This window comes from Pteropus vampyrus, unplaced genomic scaffold (assembly GCF_000151845.1).
Source record: "Pteropus vampyrus isolate Shadow unplaced genomic scaffold, Pvam_2.0 Scaffold53, whole genome shotgun sequence".
Lineage (NCBI taxonomy): Eukaryota > Metazoa > Chordata > Mammalia > Chiroptera > Pteropodidae > Pteropus > Pteropus vampyrus.
In genome coordinates, this window is record NW_011888834.1 from 4,655,013 (window position 1) to 4,677,996 (window position 22,984).

At 32.9% G+C, this 22,984-nt stretch overlaps 1 protein-coding gene across 5 annotated transcripts in view; it reads left to right on the forward strand.

The window, feature by feature from the left end:
* LOC105292213 (probable ATP-dependent RNA helicase DDX60) overlaps window positions 1-22,984 on the forward strand; it is a 53,714-nt gene that overhangs the window by 22,982 nt on the left and 7,748 nt on the right. For all 5 annotated transcript variants that reach the window (XM_023530735.1, XM_023530737.1, XM_023530734.1 and 2 more), the window contains 11 exons: window positions 2,636-2,777; window positions 3,744-3,899; window positions 6,185-6,290; window positions 6,747-6,862; window positions 8,129-8,286; window positions 11,198-11,456; window positions 12,600-12,766; window positions 13,289-13,447; window positions 17,415-17,564; window positions 19,753-19,872; window positions 21,036-21,131. In XM_023530735.1, coding sequence (XP_023386503.1) covers window positions 2,636-2,777; window positions 3,744-3,899; window positions 6,185-6,290; window positions 6,747-6,862; window positions 8,129-8,286; window positions 11,198-11,456; window positions 12,600-12,766; window positions 13,289-13,447; window positions 17,415-17,564; window positions 19,753-19,872; window positions 21,036-21,131 — 1,629 coding nt within the window. The remainder of the gene's footprint in view (window positions 1-2,635; window positions 2,778-3,743; window positions 3,900-6,184; window positions 6,291-6,746; window positions 6,863-8,128; window positions 8,287-11,197; window positions 11,457-12,599; window positions 12,767-13,288; window positions 13,448-17,414; window positions 17,565-19,752; window positions 19,873-21,035; window positions 21,132-22,984) is intronic.

Below are 22,984 nucleotides of genomic sequence, written 5' to 3' on the forward strand. Positions count from 1 at the left end.
GGAGAAACAGCCGATCACCCCATAGGCAAACACCCCAGTGGTCTTTCTCATTTTCTATTCTTCATTTTGGTAACACTTGGTAGATGGAAATGTAATGCCAGGTAGCCTCTGAAATTTTCACAATAAAGGGCATATTCTGAGGGCTCTGGAGAAGGCAACTAAGCAAACTGAAGGGAGAGTTTCATGTTTACTCAGATCTTGACATTTGGAGACTACACAGAGGCACTTCTTGTGCGACATGAATAAAATGAGGAACTTTTGCTGTACTGTTTTCACATATTATTATTTATTCAGTGGTATTATGAAAAGGATTAGTGGGGCAGAGTGGGGACCTAACATGGCAGTGATTCTCAAAGTATGGTCCCTGACCAACAGCACAAACATCACCTGGGAAATTGTTAAACATGCAAATTCATAATCTCCGCCCCAGATCTATTGAATCAATCTCTGGGGGTGGTGCCTAGCCATCTGCTTTTTTTTTTTTTTTAACGACCTTTCCAGATGAAGTTTATGCTGAAGTTTGAGAACGACTGCTCTATGGTTCTGTGGAGATATTTTTGGTATTTTATAGTCATGCACAGCTTAACAACGGAGATAGTTCTGAGAAATGCATCATTCAGCAATTTCATTGATATGTGAACATCACAGAGAGTGCTTACATACACTGAGAGGGTTTATCCCACTGCTGTAATTGTATGCACTGTGCTTTTATATGACTGACAGTGGAATAGGTTTGTTTACACCAGCATCACCACAAACGCCTGAGTGGGTAATTTTAGTGTAAGCCCTGGCAGTTTGCTTTCCTTTCTGTACTCCCGGTGCCTGAATTAAGTTTTGACTAACTAGGCATCCACGTCAAAGAAGCATCCACTTCAAGAGGGCTATCTCAAATAAACACGTAGCCAGCCATAGGACTACGTAAAAGACCAGGGAGCCCCCACCCCCACCCCAGTCTTTTTTGTTTTAGAGGTCTTTGTTGATTTCACTAATTGTCATTTGGGTTACTAGCTTTTTCTTTTCTCTCCCTGGGCTTTAAATTCTTGCTCTTCTGTTTAAATTCACCAACAAAGAGTAGACCCTACAAACCCTAGGCCTCCACCCTCGGTCTCAATAAAAGCAGAACTCCAGACCCATGCACACTGTCTTTACCCGGGACCTGTGTCCCTTATCCCAACACGCACCTTGTACGCTCCAGGGCCTTTAAGTAATAAACATTTTTTTCTTCAGGGGTTCCTAATGTTTATTGCTGAAGGGTGTTGTGCAGTCATTATAAGAAACACGAGAGTCAGTCCAGTCGTAGCATTGGTTTGGACAGGGACAATGTCTGTAGGAAGTTCCTGGTGCCTAGATAAGTACCCCTAGGCATTTCTAGCCAATAGTGGTACTATCGATTTTCTGAGATTGGCACAAAGCTGTAATGCCTTACGCTACAACATTATGACTTTATGACAGCTGCCACATCATAGGCGATAGGAAATTTTAAGCTTCATTATAATTGTATGTGACCCTAGTCATATATGCAGTTTCACTAATCGAAACATCATTCTTGGGCTCGCGGCTGTATTTGTAGATAAAACTACACTCAGGTAGGAGTTTTCTGCTTTTTTGATATTTATGACTTCATCATGAACCTTGGGCAGCCTCCCTGACGTAGCTGATTAGAGCTTGGCTGTTCAATGCAGTAGCCAATTGCTACAAGTACGTACTGAGCACTTGTGGGTAGTCTGAACAGAGATGTGCTATCAGTTTAAAAGAAACACCAAATTTCAAAATCTTAGTATGAAAAACATGTAAGCTATTCTGTCAGTATTTTTATATCGATCATATGTTGAATAAAAATATTTTGAATATATTGTTAAATAAAATAAATTAAAATTAGTAACAGTTTTTTGTTCTTTTTTAAATGTGACCAGAAAATTTAAAATAACATGTGCAGCCTGCCAATTTTACATTTCTATTAGATACCTCTGGGTTAAAGTTCCACATCAATACAGATAAATGAGTTGTTTACATTTAAAAAGCATTTGTGTTTTATCATTAAGGGAGTGTAGAGTAGAGAAGCCTTAGTTTTCTCCCTCTGAACTTAACTTCTCAAACACTGAAAACATTCTTTCTGTGTTAGGTGAGAACATAGCCTTGATCACAAACCTGGTGGGTGCACATGAGTATAGGTAGATGAAGATCTTTGAGTTTGAAGAATTCAGCATCTTCTTGATCTCTGAACAATCAAATGCTCCTTTTTTAAATGCTCTTTTGGCCTGAAAGTGAAATTGGAAAACACTAAAACATAATTAAAGAACAGAGATACACTTGAAAGCAGAAATATTTCTGAAGCCTTGTGGATTACAGTGTGAGAAAAAAATCATAGTAAGAGTCAAATATGGATTTATCTGCTTCAGAATAAAGAACTACATTTAATTTAATTTTTTGATCAGCTTGATTTTATTTTATGCTTTAATCTTTTAAGGTATAAAGTATTCATAAATACCCAGATTAAAAATGCTTACATTATTAAGAATTGGAAAGAGCCCCACCAATTTGCCTGTCAATTGGATTATAGACATGTTCGAAGTCATATTATAATTTATTGCTGATATAAAAATTGTCAATAACTTGGTTTTATTTCCAATTTCAGAAAAAGTGGAGTGAATATTTCGTCCTAAATAATATAAACATTTTCGAATTTTGGAATCTGAATTTAATTCACCTTTGCGATTTAAGCGATGAGATTTTGTTGAAGAATATTGCTTTTTACTATGAAAATGAAAATGTTCAAGGTACTCTCTTAGTATATTGCAATAATGTACTTTCATCCAGATCTAAACAATATAAAGAATTTAAAATTTCAAAGTCATTTTTCTATATTTCCAGTATATAACACAGCAATCATTTTTTTCTCTCGATCTTTGTTTACACACACACACACACACACACACACACACACACACACACACTTTTATTTAGTCACAGAGTGAATGTTGTATTTTAAAAAATTTTTTTAAAACAATATTATTCCACAAATATATTTTTTAAAAATATGTGTTTGGGTGCTTGGCATTTCCAGATAATTTAACAGTTGAATTTTCCATTTAAATATATGTGTAACATTTTCTCACAATAATTATTCTATTTAATATAATCACCTACCACAATTAGATATTTGGAGAATTTTATTTTTTTTCAAAAGATAAAGCTGATTTATATATCTGTTGTATGTGATTTGTTTTTGAGTTATTTTCTTAGAATAACTTTTCTGCTGTTTCTTAGTAGTGAAAAATAAAACACATTTTAGAGAACTACCACTGATTAAGCATTACTGAAGCTTCTTTGACCTCTATGATTTTGTTATTTCATATTGCAAGCATTGAAAAAAATTGGCTATGTATAAATTTAGCAATGTGCTATAAATTTTCTCATTTTTGAAAAACCATAGTTTTTATTCAGTTTATTGAATATAAAGTTATATGTGACACATATTCATTACCTTAAAGGATAATTAGATATTTACCATATGTTATTAGTAGTTAAGGTAGTTATAATTTTAATACTTAGTAATTAAATAAGAAAACAATATAAAACTTTAAATCTATAGTCCCATGGTGAACACTAGGGACCATTGTCATTTAGGTGCAGGGTGGGACTCAATGAAAATTTTACTGTTTGACAAGTATTTCAGAACTCTGAATTTCATCAAAATGTGTGTTTCTGCATATGTAAAATTTTTTTTTTAACCTATCATATAGGCTTACATTTGAATTTGGGAAATGTCATTACAAAAGATTATGAACATCTCTGGAATACTGTATCAAAGTTGGTCAGAAAGTTTGATGTTGGAAAGCCATTTCCTCTGAGAATGACAAAACTTCATTTTCTTGAAAAGAACCCATTACCAATCAAAGGTAAGAAATTTCTAAATTAATTTGAAGTACAAGCATTATTTCTCTGAAAAAGTTTTAAAAGTACCACTAACTAAATGTCACAAGTATAAATAATTTTCTGGTACTACAAAATTTAATAATGAATTACCTTTATTGTCATATCATCAAGGTGATATGCTATGTTTATAGTTTTAAAGAGTTATATGTTTTGCTTATAACTGTGCGATTTTTTTAAAAGCCAGATATATATGACTTTCATTTCCATTAATATGGCAGGATAGATCAAATAAAAATCTTTTGTGGGAAATTATTGAAATACTGGATAAGAGACACCAAACATCTTTTCATATAATTATAGCTAAGCTCAAAAGAGTAGAAGGGAAATCCTAGGGGCCAAAAATGACAGGAGAGCCTGATCTCTGGGTAATACAAAATAAGTCACTCTGAGAATTTCTGGTTATAGATCTGCCCTCTTAAGAATCTGGGGCTTCAATTTACGCTATTAGCAGAGTCAAGACAACTCTAAGCCAGAAAATTAACTTTAAGTGATCAAAGGAATCTGGCAATTTTTTTGTAGAGGAATATAACATAAACCCTGATTTTACAGGATTTTCTGCCAAATTTCTACAAATATTTTCTGTACAAATACTTACACTAATAAGTCCTAAGAGAAACAGTAAGCTAAAGAACTAGAACTCTTAAGTACTTTAGATTTTGTAATTATCAAAAGTAAAATGTACTACATCTGTTTTTAAAAATACTTAAAGAAATAAAATATGAGATTTGAAACATGAGAAATAACAAAATACTATAAAGCATCATTCACATTTTAAAATAATCAGACTTGTAGAAATGAAAACATTACCTACAAATGAGTTAAAAATGTACTGGTTATTGCTAAAGGGAAAATTTGTGACCTAGAAATAGATCAAAAGAATTACCGAAATAGCGACGAACAACACATTGTGTACCTTAAACTTACACATGTTATGTATCAATTATATCTCAATAAAGCTGGGGAAAAAAATTAAAAATCAAAAAACAAACAAACAAAGAAATAAAGATGAAAAATATAAAAGGAATGTTAAAACGTATGAAGGATAGAATGAAGAAGCCAAATTTGCTAATGTGGAGATTCGGAAGGAGAGATTGAGCTACTGAGAGTCATACAATATTTTAAAGAAATGGTTGGGCATTTGCTTGGATTGATGAAAGACAAGAATTTGCACAATCGGGATGTATTATAAACCTCAAATGGAATTACTTAAACACATGCACATATTCATTCTCAGACAAATACACACGCTAGACACAATAGAGTAAAATTATAGAATATAAAAAATAAATATCTTAAAAGAACCAGAGTTACCTACAAGAAGCAAAAAGTCTACTGGTAGACTTTATTAATAATAATGATAGAAGTCAGAATAGAGTGACATTATATATAATTTTAAAAATATAATTTAACAGTGAAGGTATAATGTGGATGTTTTCAGAAATAGAAGATATTTCTATATGATGAACTTCAGGAAGAAGAAAATGATCCCAGAAAGAATATGGAAGAGAAGCTAATGGGAATTTAAGGTGTATTGATATAAGGATATTTTTTCATGATATGGAGAAAGAATATCTATCCTCCATCCTTCTGTCAGGATGAGTTCCACAGACAGATTCTTGACTAGAAGTAGTTTATTGATCCCAGAGAGATCAATTAAGGGAGTGATAAGATTAGAACAGGAAGAAAAGAAAATGAATGCAGGCATGTTAATGAATAGGTTTCTACTGTGGGCAACTATAGGTAAATTTTACTGGGAATCTCAGTCTTTGGCTGAGGGATATCTCTGGGACATTAGATTCTTGGCACTGCTCCACATGGGCTGTAAGATGAAAAGTGCTCAGGCAGAGAGCTGTGGAGTTTGCAGTAGGAAGGTATGAAGCAAACACAGAAACAGTGAACACTGAAGGATAACGAGCAAAGTAATGGCAGCTTAACTAGAATTATCAACAAGATCCTAAATAAAGGCTTTTATTAGCTGACTATCATATATTTTATATATATGTGATATTTATGATATCTATTTACTTACCTATCACCAACCTATTTAAATGCTGTCTATTTATTTATACTCTGCTCAGTTCCAAAATGTTTTAATGTGGGAAATAGCTTTGTGGGAAGGACTGGAATTAAAAAATATAAATAAGTCAATGAAAATGTTTTTTAATGTAAAGTTTTAGAAAATGCTATATAATATTCCTATATGAAAATTTCACATTTGACCTTGTTTTAATATTTTACTTGTTTACAGACACCTCCAAGGAAAAGATGCCCAATTTGGGTTTTATTCCAGTGTCTTCTGAGGTGGTTGATGAATTTGCTGGAGACATTTTGAAAGACTTACCTTTCCTAAAGAGGTATCGGACCAAAAGTGCCTCAGTAAATACTTGTGTGAAATGAAAAAATTACTCATTAAAGATTCTTTGAAATGTAACAAGATAGAGTATATTAGATGTAATAAGTGTTTGTAACACATAATGAGTTTAATATCAAATTCATCAATGTCCTTTGATCAATTCTAGGTAAAAATCAACATGGTTTTAATCTTAGAGTAAAATCACTTCAGCTGCATGTTTTTAATTAATGAGTTAATTAATGAATATTTGTTGATGTTGGTGGGACTATGAGAAACATGGAATGGACCGGGTTCTAAGCATCTTATAAACTACTCTTTAGGTTCAACCATTAACATATCATGGAAAGGGAACAGGGGCTATGATTTTTAAAAATATTATTACAAAATGTAATCTATGCTATGTTGTATTTGAAGGCATGTAATTTAATATATACATATATTTCTTTTTATCTCATAGCAATGATCCTATTGTAACTTCACTGGTTAAACATAAGAATTTTGATGAACTTGTGCATTGGCATTCTCACAGACTCCTTAGTGATGATTATGACAGGACAAAGTGCCAATTGGATGGTAAGCTCTGTGACTCTGGTGAAATAAATTAAAATAAATTTCACTCTCTGCCTTTCACCTCATAATGAAATATTAGCATATCATGTGCCACAAATTATACTTCTTGAGAAAGAATTGTCTAGGAGATATTTGGATGAATGTCAGTAACAACAGTGATGAAAAAGTTCCATTTCACTTATTGACAGTCATATATATATACATAGCTATGCAGGTGTCTCAGGAGGAAGTTCACAAATATGGCTTTTGTCCCCACAAGTTAGAAGCTGTCTTACGCAGGAAGATGGTTGTAGTTGAAGAAATCTGTGTATTCCTTGGTGTCAAAAATATTGAGGCCACAGTCTTTCAAGCAGTTGCAGATGCTTTCACACCACCCAGTGACTGTGTGTAATAAGTGCCAGTATTTTATCTGCCTTCCTGCTCAGGGTTGTTGGAACTGAAAAAGGAGGCCCATGAAAACATTAATTCTGTAGATCAACAGAAATTGAATTAGGGATCTTTTTTCCTTGGTTCATTTCTTGTCCTCATCTTACCCTAGTCTACCCCTGTGCTCACTCCCACCCTCCTTCTAGTTGACAAAACTTACTTTCAGAAGAATCTAGGAGTATGCATAGTAAGCATGCATGTGTGAAGTACTTATCAGCCTGCTTAGATTAACTATTAACATTCCTCAAAATGGTTTGATTTGATATATGGAGATAAACATTGAAAAATTAACTAGCTTAGTTATTTTCTTTAGTTGAATGTTATGGTTACAAACTATAGTTAGTAAGTCACATCTCGATTGTTGGGATTTCCTTTGCACTGGATTTTACCATAGTGCAAGTTTCTCTCAGCTGCCAAGCTTTTGACTCTGTGGCTATGGTCTGGAGTAAGGACTTTTCTTTTGAGTGATATAAGCCAGAATATCCTAAATGGATATCTTTTTTACTTTGCCTCTACCTTCCTTTTCTTAACTTTATTCACAGGGCACATGACAGAGATAATGCCCAGAATCTGTAATTCTTTATAGTATCCTGGTATTTGTATTGGGAGGTAGACAATGAAAGAGTGCTTTGTCACTTCCAACCTTTGAGTAAGGTAAGGAATTTTTCTACAGACAAGAGATAGTCTGACTTAAGATTCCCTCTCTAACAAAAGTGAACAGACTAAATTACTTTTCCAAACTAAAAAGAAAAGTACATGTATGGGTGGGACAGTGTTAATAATTAGTGAGAATTCTATTGCAAAAATATAGTTGTGTTACATATTAAGTCTTTTCTTTTTCAGAAAAATATAGAAATCCTTATTATCTTAGAGCTGTGCAAAAGTATTATGTTTTTCAACGATTTTATGGAAATTCATTAGAATCAGTCTCTTCCAAACTCATTGTAACTCAAGCTATCAAGCCAAAGAATTTTAGTGAACCCAAGAGCAAAAAGGCAAAAGTAAGTTCTATAAATTCTATAAAAGTGTTTTACTTTTCTTTGTCTTTTTATTAAGTTGATATTTGTTCAGTCTCTTTGGTAATTTTTTCCGTGCTCCGCTTTTTAAAAAAATATGTTGATTACTTATTATTTTATTTACTTGCTAAGAAACTCTAATCTGCATTTAAAAGGTTATATGGCTCTATACATAATAAAATATATATTTATTTGAAAAAAAAGACATTAAATGACGAAAAGCTTGAATTTAGAAATGTAGCATTTAGAAGTAGCATTAAAAATACAACTCTTTGGGAGTTCCAGTCCAAGATGACAATGTAGGAGGTTCCTGAGCTTACCTTGTCCCATGGACACTCTGAATTAATAGCTAACTTAGTTATTCTTTTTAAGATTCCCTCTGAAGGAAATCCGGAAACTACCTGAGTGACTCCTACACATTGGGTGAATGAGAAAAAACTTCAGCAAAACAGAAAGAGACTAAGACATATTCTTGCAGTAAACACCACCCCCAGCATAATGGCATATTACCAGTAAGAAACTCACAACTCCCACCTTCACCCTCAGGTAGTAAGGGTTTGGACCCAACTTTTAAGATTTCTACCTGAGGGATAGGCTCCTAAAACATCTAGCTCTGCGTGCCAATGGCGATTGCTTCCACAAAATCCATAAGACTATAGCAAACAAAGAAATGGCTTTTAACAGGCTTGTACTGGACTTGCCTAGCTATCCCCCAGGGCTCAGCCCAGGCATCCGACTAAAACACCTCTCTCCCATTCTTTCCCAGAAAGAGGCCCATTTAGATACTTTAAAAGCTGCTGCCTAAGGATCAGTCTTCTAATTTAACACACATCTAGGCATAGACTGCAATCCTCCCCACTTACCAGGGAGGCCTACGTCACCATCTATGTATTCTACCTTTGGCCTGCTCCAGGTAGACAATGTAATAATGAAAATAAATATAAGATGTTCTACAAAAGCCTTTCAGGAAATGCAAAGCTAAAACCTATAATAGGTAGACAAAAGATAAAAAGAAAGAAATCGAGGCTTACCATTATAGACAATTATCAAATCACAAAGGAAGAGACAAAGAGAAGAAAGAAACAAATAAATTATAAAATCAACCAAAAAAAAGTGAACAAAATAGTAATTGTAAGTCAATAGCTACCAATAATTATTTTAAATGTAAATGGTCTAAATTATCCAATTAAAAGACATAGACTGGCAGAACGAATAATAACACAAGACCCAACTATATGCTGCCTACAAGAGACTCACTTCAGCTTTAAAGACACACACAGACTAAAATTAAAAGGACTGAGAAAGATATTCCATGCAAATGGAAACCAAAGAAAAGCAGGTATAGCTATACTTATATATATCAGAGACAATAGACTTTAAGTCAAAGACTGTAATAAGAGAGAAAGAAGCTCATTATACAATGGTAAAAATGAAAACCTGAAAGCTTTTTATCTAAGATCAGGAATAAGACAGGAATGCCCACTCTTGCCGCTACGCCCCCATTCTTGTGACTTTTATTCAAAATAGTACTGGAGATCCCAACCAGAACAATTAGGCGAGAAAAAGAAATAAAAGGGGCCCAAATTGGAAAGAAGTAAAACTGTATTTACAGATGACATGGTTTTATATGTAGAAAACCCTAAAGATTCCACCCCAAAACTGTTAGAACTAATATATTTAGTATAGTTACAAATCATTATACAAAAATTTGTTGCATTTATATATCAGAAAAAGAAATTATGCAAACAATATCATTACAACTGCATCAAAAAGAATAAAATACTGGAAAATAAATTTAATCAAGGAGGTGAAAGACTTGTATAATGAATACCATAAGACACTGATAAGACAATTCTAAAATTTGTATGGAATCACAAAAGACCCTAAATAGCCAAAGCAGTTTTGAGAAAAAAAAAATTGGAGGCATCACATTTTCTGATTTCAAACTATATTACAAAGTTATAGTAATCAAGACAGTACGGTATTGGCATAAAAGCATTTGGAAGATTAAAACATTGGGAAGCTCAATATTATTGGTGAGAAAGAGATGACAACTAAAATTAACTTCATTATAGGCAAAGTTTAGATATCAATTTCATAAATAACCACAATAGTGAAAGCTTTGTCAGAATTCTCTTGTGAATACAACAAAATTCTAATTTGTCTTTGCAGATTAATACATCATATCGGTAAAAGTATAGTAAAAGTGGGTCTATGTTGCATTTAAGTCGATTGGAAACATGTATCTAGATAGAGCAAATAAGTTGTATTTATGTTGTTTCTTCTCTCTACTCCTTTCCTTCATTTCCTTTCTATTTCCTTATTCACTCATCAAACATTATGAACTAAATATTTTGTGCTTGGGACATATAGACAACTATGACACATTCTTGTTTCAAGGAAATTAATGTAGAGAGGAAGTATGACAGGTATGTGTGCTTGATAGATGCCCAGGCAGAGGAAGAATACATGGCCTAGCTTTGGAGAGTTAGGAAAGGCTTCATATAAGAAGTATCAATAGGGGATAGAGAGGTGACTATGGAGGAATGGAAGAGGAAAACCAGTTCTAAAAAAACCAGACATAAAAAAAGCAGTGGCCTGCCGCTTCTGCTTTTGCTATGTTTACTCTTTGATTTATGATCTAGACCACTCAGGAACCTAGAAAATTATCTGTACAGTCTTTATACTCATTAAAATGCATTGCCATAAGTTTTCAATTAAAAGAGGCTTTAATTTTGAGAAACAGATTCAAAGTAAAATTGTGCCTCTTCAAAAATAGGATGGTGGTCAAAATAATCAATATGCACTTAAAAATATTATCCCATTCATGAAATATCATTTTGGAATATTTCCAGCTTGATTCATGTCATAGAATGTTTCTTTTCTTTTTGGCCAGGAGACCAAAGCTGAAATAATTACTAGAGAGAATAAGAAGAGGTTATTTGCCAAGGAAGAACAAAAAGAAGAGAAAAAATGGAATGTTTTGTCATTTTCTATTGAGGAAGAATTGAAAGAGAATTTAAAGTCTGGAATAAAAAACCTGGAAGATTTTTTGAAATTGTGTAAAAGTAACCTAGTGAAATTTAAAGTTGAAATGGTAGGGCTTACTGCCTGCTTGAAAGCTTGGAAAGAACATTGCAGAGGCCAAGAAAAAAGTATGTGATTCTGTTATTGTGATGAATTGGAGAATTAATTTAAAAAATGAAATGATTATAGCTGTCACTCAATAAGTCGAGATTTGTGTTAGAAACCTTAGATGCATTATATAATTTTATCCTTAAAAAATTCCTCTTAAGTATTCTCACCTCTTTTTTATCAATGAGCAATGAAATCTCAGCGAGGGTTCCAGCTGCAAATCCATTCAATGCATGGTCACCAGGTTCTTTCTCTGCCCTGCCCTCCCCCGACTTCATTCTACTGACTTCAATATGCTGTATGTCGCAAAGTCAGCCTTTCACTGTGGATTCCATTACAGTGAGAAGTGTTACGATTTGGCTTATGTATTTCTCCCCAACCAAGTTGTCGAATCAGGATTTGAAGTTGGGTGCTACTGAGAGAGATCAGAAATAACAGTGACTTACCCTCTTGGAAGACTAAGAATTCTGTATAAAATTTCTTTTGTAGTCACTTAACAGCATTCGGTAGGTGTTTGGTAATATTTGTTAAACAGATAATGTATATGTTGATTGGAAGACAGGTGAAATCAAAAACAGCCCTAACATTGTAAGTATGATGAAAGATGAGCAGTGAGGAGGAATAAATAGAATATATATGACTATAAATAAATAAATAAAGAGGAATTAGCAATATCTGTATCTGGCAGTTGTAACAGGCTGACTGAATTGAGAGGCTCCAGTGATTACACCAAATACTTATCTATGGTCAATAGTGGAACTCAACAAATGTTGCTAAGTTTTTAACCAGATGTTTAAAGTCATCTGAATATTTTCCTTTGAAGTTGTAGAGAAGGCATGAAAATAATAGATGGAGAAGAGATTATACAACTTATACAAACTGTAGCTTTAGTGATATTTCTATCATGAACTACAAGATTTTTTCTTTATCTCCAGCATTACACAGCTACTGCTCAATTATCCATGAAGATGATGAAGTGTGTATAGTTGCACTTTAATTTTATTTTATTTAGTACTTTGTATTCCAAAACCTCTATTAATGTCAAGTAATATAGTTAATTTAATTAGGTCAGATTAATAGCTTCGATGACTAATCTTGGATAATCAAACATTTATTATTTTCGGTGGTCTTTATAACAGTTTTATTGTTTATTCTTTGCCAAGGTAAAACTACAAAAGATTTAAGTATAGCTGTTCAAATGATGAAAAGGATCCACTCCTTGATGGAAAAATACCCAGAACTTTTACAAGAGGCAGATGTGCAACTCATAGCCAGATGTCTTAAGTATTTAGGATTTGATGAGTTGGCAAATTCTTTATCTCCAACCGAGGTAATATTTTCAGGATAGCTCCGTTTTAACAGAGTAATTATTAGGTATACATAAAATATCTTGCAAGTTACCTCTCCTAGATTTTTTTATCTGAAAATATTTACTCTGTGTTTATAATCATTATTAGTAATCCAGCTGCCCAAATTTAAAGTAATCTTGAATTAGAAGGCTTGTACAAATCCTTGTCTGGACAAATATTAAATGCCAGATTATCTCTGCGGACCCTTAAAACTAATCCTGTGTTTAATTCTAGTAAATAACAAAAACATTAAACAGTATATAGTGATTGTGAATTGTCTTTAAATATCAGATTATAGCTATAAGTCACATGATAGATATTTGAAAATATTGATGTCTGCTAATTTACTCATAGTTAAGATAATGATTAGTTGATAAAGAAATTCTTTAATAAATATTACAAAATGTAAAGACTGGTAAAATGATTTTTTTTCATAAAAACTGAGTAAAAATGCTGTTATAATTTGAAAATCGCTTTCAAAATAGACTTTTAAAATAATTTAGGTTGCAGGAGATGACACAAAAGAGAAGAAAAAGAATAAATATTCAGTTGGCATTGGGCCGGTTCGGTTTCAACTACAATACATGGGGCATTATTTGATTCGAGATGAGAGAAAAGATCCAGATCCCAGAGTTCAGGATTTTATTCCTGACACATGGCAGGTAACAACTGAAGGAATCAAACATTTTTGTATTTTATTATTAAATGTAATCTCAGAAGCTTGTCATTATTGTAGCTCTACATATTATATTTATTATGAACTTCTTAATATTGAGTTATGTTACTTAAAATTATTTTGTCATTGGCAATGTAAAATGTGGACCTTTTTCCAACTTAAAGGAAGTAAAATTTTCATTTCATTCATTTTTCATAAATAGACCATCTCCTTGGAGGTACAGTGATGAATTCACATGTATATTTTTGTAGTTCTGTGTTATCCAGTTATATCATAAGGAGTAGCTTCCAAGTTTTCCTAGTGTCAATAGGATTTCATATGAAAGTATGTAAGTGTACATAGAGAAATTTGGGCAGTTTAAACCACGTAGACAATTGTTTAGATACTTATATGCCTCATCTGTGACCATAGTAGCTATTCCATCAATAAATGTAAAATTAATATTTATGGATATAAAATTTGGAATAAAATGGTGTGTTTCTGCATAGATTGAACTATATAAAATTGCTAATAAATTGAACATGTTTACTCACAAAAATGCTATTGCATAGATTCAGTCTAATAGACTGTCCTTTCCAGAATCTGACTTTATCTTTCTTTTTTGTTTTATTTTGAGGAAGATAATATCAGATATGTTTTCTTTTATTTTATATAGCATTTTCTTTCTAGGATGATTTAGTGTTGATGTTCTTTTAAACTTAGTACAAAAATGAAAGACTTTCTCTCTAATGATCTGCCCTGAGGATTTTGCTTTGGAGAATCAGAGGAATTCGGAATGAGATGAGAGATTCTTTATTCGGCACTGATTTTGCAGACAGCCCCAAGACCTAGTCTTACCTCCAACTGTTACAGTTTGCCTTGACTGTTGACTCTAGGTTCACATTTCTGGGTCATAGGCATTTTTTCCTATACATAAATTTCACAGTCAGAACCTAGAGAGTAATATATATTCCCTTTAATTACCCAGGAAAATTTGGTCTCACACAGTTCATTCTAATATAGGGTAATCTAATGCTAGTCATAATTGTGGGTCTCAAAATTTATATATTTCCTTATAGTGGCTTTTACTTATTTATTTTAAATTAATTTATTTTTAGTATCGTCTTTACCCATTTGTTGCATGCCTGGCCCACACCTCTGGCTCTCTGGTTGGTTAGCAATCTGAACTTTGGTTTGTTTTTTTCTTTAGATTCTGCATGTAAGAAAGGTCATACAGTATTTATCATCTTCTTACTAAGCATAATGCTTATTTCACTAAGCATAATGATCTCAAGGTTCATCCATGAAGTTGCAAATAGCAAGATTTTATTCTTTTTATGGCTGAATAATGTTACATTATATAGAGTGTAATTATATATACCACTATTTATCCATTTAATTATTAATGGACACTTAAGTTCTTTTCATAACTTGGCTATTGTAAATAATACTGCAGTGAATACGGGGTGCACTTATCTTTTCAAATTAGTGTTATTGTTTTCTTCAGATAAATACTCAGAAATGGAATTGCTGGAACATCTATACAGTTTTTCATAGCGGCTGCACAAATTTGCAATCCCACCAACAGTGCACAAAGATTCCCTTTTCTCTACATTCTTGCCAACACTCGTTATTTCTTCTTTTTGATTACTAGTCATTCTAACAGGTGTGAAGTCATGTCTCATTGTAGTTTTAATTTGTATTTCCCCACTGATTAATAATATTGAACTTTTTATGTACTTGTTGGCCATCTGTATGTATTCTTTGGAAAATGTTGATTCAGATCCTCTGCCCATTTTGAACTGGATTATTTGTTTTTTTGCCTTTAAGTTGTATGAGTTCTTTGTTATTTTTGGATATTAACCTCTTTTCGAATATATAATTTGCACATATTTTCTCCTATTCAGTAGGTTATGCTTTCATTTTGTTGCTGGTTTCCTTTGCTGTGCAGAAGCTTTTCAGTTTCATGTAGTCCCACTTGTTTGTTTCTGCTTTTGTTGCCTTTGTTTTTGGATTCAGATTTAGAAAATCATTGCCAAGACCTATGTCAGGAGCTTAACAACTATGTTTTCTTCTAGGAGTTTTATGATTTCAGGTCTTACATTTAAATCTTTAATTGATTTTTAGTTACTTTTTGTGTATGGTGTAAAGTAGTGGTCCAGTTTCACACTTTAGCATGTGGCTGTCCAGTTTTCCCAACAATTATTGAAGAAACTATCTTTTACCCAGTGTGTATTCTTGGTTCTTTGTCATAAATCAATTGACCATAAATGCATGAGTTTATTCTTGGGCTCTCGGTTCTGTTCCTTTGATCTGCGTGTCTTTCTTTGTGCCAGTACCACACTGTTTTCATTACTATAGCTTTGTAATATAGTGTGAAATCAAGGAGTGTGATGCCGCCAGCTTTGTTCTTTCTCAAGATTGCTTTGGCTGTTCAGGGTCCTTTGTGATTTCATACAAGTTTTAGAATTGTGTATTCAATTTTTGTAAAAAGCACCATTGGAATTTTGATATGGATTGCATTGAATCTGTAGATTGCTTTGGGTAACATGGACATTTTTACAATATTAATTCTTCCCATCCATGAGTATAAAGCATCTTTCCATTCATTTGTATCTTCCTCCATTTCTTTTTTTTAAAAATAGACTTTATTATTTTCTTATTTTTCAATTTCGGTTGACATTCAATATTATATTAGTTTCAGGTGTACAGCTTAGTGGTAAGACATTTATATAACTTTTTCAATTTCTTAATGTCTTAGTTTTGAGTATGCAGGACTTTCACCTTCTTGGTTAAATTTATTTCTCAGTATTTTGTTCTTTTTGATTTAATTGTAAATGGGCTTGTTATCTTAATATTTGTTTCTGATAGTTCATTTTTAGTATATAAAAATGCAACAGATTTTTGAGAATTGATTTTTAATTAGTTCTAGCAGTTTTTTGTTGTTGTTGGAATCATTATTGCTATGAACTTCCCTCTTAGAACTGCTTTTGCTTCATCCCATAAATTTGGTATGTTATATTTCCATTCTCATTTGTCTCAAAGTATTTTTTTATTTCTCTTTTGATTTATTTCTTGGCCCATTGGTTATTGAGTAGCACATTGTTTAATCTTTCTATATCTGTGAATATTCCAGTTTCCTTAGTGTAATTGATTTCTAGTTTCATATATTCTAGTTTCATATATGGTTGTTCACGCTTGATATTACTTTATCTTTCTTATGTTGATGATAATGTGGTACCTTAAAAAATTCCTGCTCCTTTACAGGAGCAGAACAAGTGCTTACTTCAGTGCAGGACACAAGGCAGTAAGTGCTCTTCATTAATGCCACAGATAATACAATTCTTTTGATGCACTTCACTCTGAGGTGTGGTTCAGAGTGGACTTACATTAAGAGAATATGCATATTGGGGCTCCAGAGGGTTTTATCACAAAGCGCCCATCATACAGGCTTATGATTATTGACCAGCCCTCATGATGAATTAAAGGATAGGTTGAAGGGATGAAATTCCCACATGCCCTCCAAAATAGGTGCCTGTCCTGTGTAGAAATTAAAAGATAAGTAATAAAATAATGAATTATTTTTTTTCTTCTCAGCCACTTTTTTACCATCATGAAAATACATAATGGCTACTTCTTAGAACTTAGTTTCTCAAAGTCATCTGCACTTAATCAATGACAAATAATTAGAAAAAAGATCTTTCTAATAACAAGATACTTTATTCAAAATCGCTTTCCATTTTTCATACACAAACCCACCTCCAGTTCCTCAAAAACATAGCAATTCTCTCTTCTGAGAGAATATCATAGTACTTTAAATTTTCCTGTGAGTCTCTTTATTTCTTTTTACTTCCAATTATTACATTTGAGGTTCAGAAAGTTATATTAACAGTGTATTAATATATTTGTTTTGGTAACAAGCTGTTCTTATTGTTGACACAAATGTGACACAAATGGTGCTCTAAACCCTGCAGCGTGAGCTCCTGGATGTTGTGGATAATAATGAATCAGCAGTGATCGTTGCCCCAACGTCCTCAGGCAAAACCTATGCTTCCTACTACTGCATGGAGAAAGTGCTGAAGGAGAGCAATGAAGGGGTGGTTGTATATGTTGCACCAACGAAGGTAGTACTCAAGTGATTTTAATTTTCTCTTTTATTCTTGATCCGCCTCTTTCAAAATAATGCATGCAGTCATGATTCTATTTCACTTCTTTAAAAATTTATATACTTTCCAGTTTTATTTAGATATAATGGACATATAACATTTTATTATTTAAGGTGTCCGACATGATGACTCGATATATGTATATGCTGTGAAATGATCATAATAAGTTTAGTTAACATGCATCACCTCAAATAGTTACAGTTTTTTTTCTTGTGATAAGAATATTTAAGATCTACTCTCTTAGCAACTTTCAAATATTCAAGACAATGTTGTTCATTATTGGCCCCATGCTGTATATTATATCCCCAGAACTTATTTATCTTACATCTGGAAATTTGTCCCTTTTGACCTCCTCCTCCAGCCCCTGCCTCTGGCAACCACCAATCTGTTCAGTTTCCAGTAGTTTTAATTTATTTTTTAGCCTGCATTTTCTCTTTAGTTCCAGAGACCAAAATAATACTTTCCTTAAAACCATTGGGAGGAAAAGTCTGGTCTTGCGATCTTGTCATTCAACATTATGAATTTACAGAAGTACCCACACCTCGCTGGGCAATGTTGAGTCGCTTAAGAACTTCATATTGCCTCTGCAGAGTTTATGGGATGTATCTAATCTGCTGTTGGGCCTTAGTGACTGCTATTTCTCAAGCCAGATTGTTCAGCCATATGTCTAGAACTGCATAATGTTGAACTTAAAAACAAGATATGATTTTTGTCATTTAGGTGAAAGTTTGATTTTCAGGAAATATCAGTTTGTGTATCTTCATTCACAGCCCTTTGTTTTCAATGTGATTACAATTAAGAAAGGCAGATTTAGTTGGGATAACTGTAATTCTGCAGATTAGCATGAATTCAGACTCCATTTTATTTTCTAGGAAAATGTGTAGTGTTGAGTGACTTGCGGTCAGCTTCAGAACCAGATTGATCGATATGATTAGTTAAAATTAGCACTTTATATTTTAGTGTAGCTTTTTTTTTTTTTCATGCTTATGAAAGCAGTATGTGCTCATTGCTGGAAATTAATAAATTATATCAAGAAAAATTAAGCTTACTAGAAGTGGAATTGGCAAGTCAACACAATACATATTGCCAAATGACCTCTAAAACTTTAAATCCATTTTTATTTACACTGGCAGTATATGACAGTATACATTCTCTCATCTTTTCCCATGTTCCTATATCATTTTAAAAGTTTTTGTCATATTGATAAGTGAAAACTTTTACCTCATCTAAATTTGAATTTTTATTACTCGTAGTGATTTGGGCATCTTTACATATGATTTTTGGGCATTGATATTTATTCACGAACCATTTGTAGATGCATTTCCCTGTTATTTTTTCCTATGTGGAAAGGAATGTCTTTTTATTAATTTATCAGAACTTTGTATAATTAATATACTACTCTTTTTAAATTATAATGAATATGCTTTTATTTGTCATTTTGTCTTTTTACTATATTGTAGTCATATTAATGATAATATTTTATTAATATCTTTGTACAGGTAGATCTATCAATATTTTCATTTAGTTTTTCCATGTGTGCTCAAATATATAAAAATAAATAAAGATGTTCACTTTCTAGTATCTTTACGCTTATGTTTTAAAATTTAAATTTTATTTATGTGGAGTTTTTTTTCCACATGAAGTGTGAAATAGATGTTCATAGGTTTTCACACTCACAGGCTACATACTTGTTCCAGAGCATTGTTCTACCTATTCATGTTATATTCAAACTTAAGATGTCTGGGGGAAGTCCTCAAACATAAGAACCACAAATCTCCCTCGACTACCCCTTACTTGACTTTTCTTCTATAGCAGACTCACAGTTATCTTACAAGTATCCTTGGTAATTTGGATATTGGGGTTTTTTTTTTTCCTGATGTGTGGGCAACACTTCCTGTTTTTTTTTTCCTTCTAATGAAGCCATTTTGTTTTCCCCATTTTACTTCAGGGTGAGGTTTATCGTTGAAGTTCACATGCTTATTTAAACATCTCAGAGCATGTTAATGTGTTTAGAGTAGGCGAGTATTGGAAGGGATACTAAGCTTTCAGCACTCGTAGCAGGACATATTTTCATAGTTCTGTTGTTCTCTGAGGTCTTGACTGTACTTTATTATGTGATAAATGAACCTCTTCTATTGTCAATCAGGCCCTCGTTAATCAAGTGGCAGCAACTGTTTACAACCGTTATACCAAAAATATGCCAAATGGTGAATCTCTGTGTGGTGTTTTTACAAGGGATTATCGTCATGAAACCCTAAACTGTCAGGTAGGATCTATTAATTAATACATATGTTATCAAATTGAATAATAGTACTTAAATGTCTTTTTCACTAGAAATTTAACATCTTCATAAGGCCTTATAGAAATAGTTTTCTTGAATTTACAAAAGGTGAAATGGCTTTAATAAAAATTTGATATTGTTACATTCCAAAGAGTGGGAAGTAGAACTCACCTTTTTAAAAGGACACTTATATTTTGATTTCTGGTTTCAGTTATAAAGTTCATTGCATCATCTTGGTTTACAACTCGATGTAAAATGATCTGAAGAACTCAATGTTATAAATATATTAACAAATACCGATTCCTAATCAGAATTACTTTTTCTTGATAAGTAGAATTCTCTTACTTTTCTTGATGAGTCGGATAGTCACGATAATTTAAAAAATATATTATGGGTAGAAAACTGGGTGTTAAGTAAATCACAGACAGTTTTCCTCCTGTTAAACTCATAAAGAAACCAGTAAGACTAAACAAAAAGTGAAAATGTGATTATAGAATATTGTATGATAGACATGGAGATGTGCTTCCCAGATCATGTTTCAAGAAAGGACTTGCTGCCCAGATATGGGAGTGTGGTCAAGACAAATGCTGGCTTTTAGTTCTCCTAGTTCTGGCTCCATTGTCCATACCATGTGACTGAGCTAGGCAGGATTATAAACACTGGTCTATTCCAGCTTCATGTGGAATTGCTCTGATAGCCAATATTCACTCCAGAATTTTGAACCAGGTTGGCCAAGTCTTCATCAGGCCTATTTTGAAGTTTAGCTTCAACCTCTGCCCTATCCTGCTTCCCCCTACTTCCATACTTGTTGATTCTTCACAAGGATTTTTCATTCTAAACTGTATCTCAGGGTCAGATTTTGAAGAAATAAACCTGTGACAATGAGTTTTTTCTATGTTTATTACTTTGAATGCTCATAAATAAGGATTTAAATTTCAAATATGATATTTTACCATTTTGACCTGTAAAATTACAATTTCATATGGTTCCAACTCATATATCACAATTTTAATGAAACATTCTCAGAAAAAATATTATATCCTATTTATCAGCTGGTATATTCAGGAGTTGTAAATCTATCTTATATTCTTATGTCTGTATGCAGTAAGTGTTTAAAAATTCTGTTTATACAATGTTATTATTTTTAGGTGCTTATTACAGTTCCTGCCTGCCTTGAACTTCTGCTATTAGCTCCTCATCGCCAAACATGGGTGAAAAGAATCAGATACGTTATATTTGATGAGGTAGGTTTGGTAGTATTTCTCTGGGTTGGTTTCCTAGCATTCACAAATGCTATAATGAAGAACTTCAGTGCCTCAGGACATTTGCCCCTTTTTATGGGGATAACATTGGGTAGATACTTCCTTTTGAATGGTTTTCCCAGTGAATCATACTTAGCTTTTTGGTTCCATTTTCCTGTTGTGACTTAAAAGGGCATATCGGTGTATGCTGCAGAGCTCTCTGTATGGGAGAGGAACCTGTCATTTGGTGACTGCTGTTTCAGAGGAGCAGAAATAACCATCATGGCATAAATTTTCCTGGACAGATGTCAGAATCCATTCTTTGATCTCTAAAGCAAAGGATTTTAGGCTCTAATGATGATGTTACTTATGTAAGTTATTTTATCAGTCATGGTCCCAACTTCAAACAAGTGGCACACTCAAAATACATTCAGGAAGAATGTTTTCCAAAGGTATGAGTGAAACTATAAAGGTTTGTGCAGTAATTCAGAGCTATTAGCTTACCTCTAGACTTAAAGGGACAAGGTAAAGAAACAGTTACAGAAACTTGAAAGGAGATTCTGATTGATTTGGCCACATTTTGGGGAAGCAGTTACTTTAGTTGAGGGACATAGCTGACTCAAAGTAACCATATCCTATTGGAAAGGAGACAATAAGATAAAGACCTCATTCTTATTCTGTTCCCTTGGCCAAATACAATGGAACCAGAGAGCATTGGAGCCCTTTTGAAGTAGTCTGTGTAGGTTGGTTTCCCTTAGCAGAGAGAGCAGGGTAAAAAACAATGGAGAGTTATAGGGTCAAATAGAAAATATTTAGAAAAATTTTATAGCAGCGTTATTAGGAACATTTATTCAAAGACACTTAAAACATTTTAAAAGGATATATGTATATATACATACATATATATACACATACATACATATATATACACACACACACATATATATATACACATACATACATATATATACACATATATATACATATATATACATATATATACATATATATATACATATGTATATACATATATATATGTATATATATATATATATGTAGTCTGTTTCATAAAGGAGAAAAGATGATGTCTACATTTAACTTAACTTTTCCTGTTGTAAACTTGGAGCTACCAAACAGGTTGTGCTTTTGATTTGTTCGATATTGATTTTGGGATAATCTATATATATTGCATCTTGAGGGTCTTGAATATTCCTTTTCGAAAAATAAATTCAACAACTTTGTCTTTGCAATCTAGAACCTTGAATTACACTGTAACCTCAAAACTCTGAAATGATATGTCATTTTTATATAAGGGTAAAGCTGAAAGGTTTTGAAGGCTAATATTTTTTCTGGTTGGGTCAGGGGAAAGTGCTACCTAGTACAAAGCATAAAGTTAATATTCAACAGTGTGGTATATTATTGACCAGGGCAAAGTCAAAGGGTAATGAAAAAATTTTAAATTATCTGGTTCTGATAGTAAGTCCTTTCCAGTTGATCACCAAGTGTCATAATTTAATTTGTTTAAAGAAGACTGCATTTGAGAATCCTCCATGAATCTCTTTCAATTTGCTTTATTTGGTCAAAAGACATTCACTTATTTATTCAGCAAGTATTTAAGGAGTACCTCTGCAGTTCCAGGCACTGTCGGTGCTGGGAATGCCCAGGTCTAAGGTCACAGAGTAATCGAGAAAAGGGAATTAATTAAGCACACTAATGACTATGCCAGCCCACATTGGTACATGTTGTGAAGAGAAAGAGTAGGCTGTCATGACTGTGATAATGGCAGGGAGATGGTAGGAGGACAGCTGTCTGGAATGAGCCATCAGAAAAGTCATTCTAATAGAGTGACGTTAAGC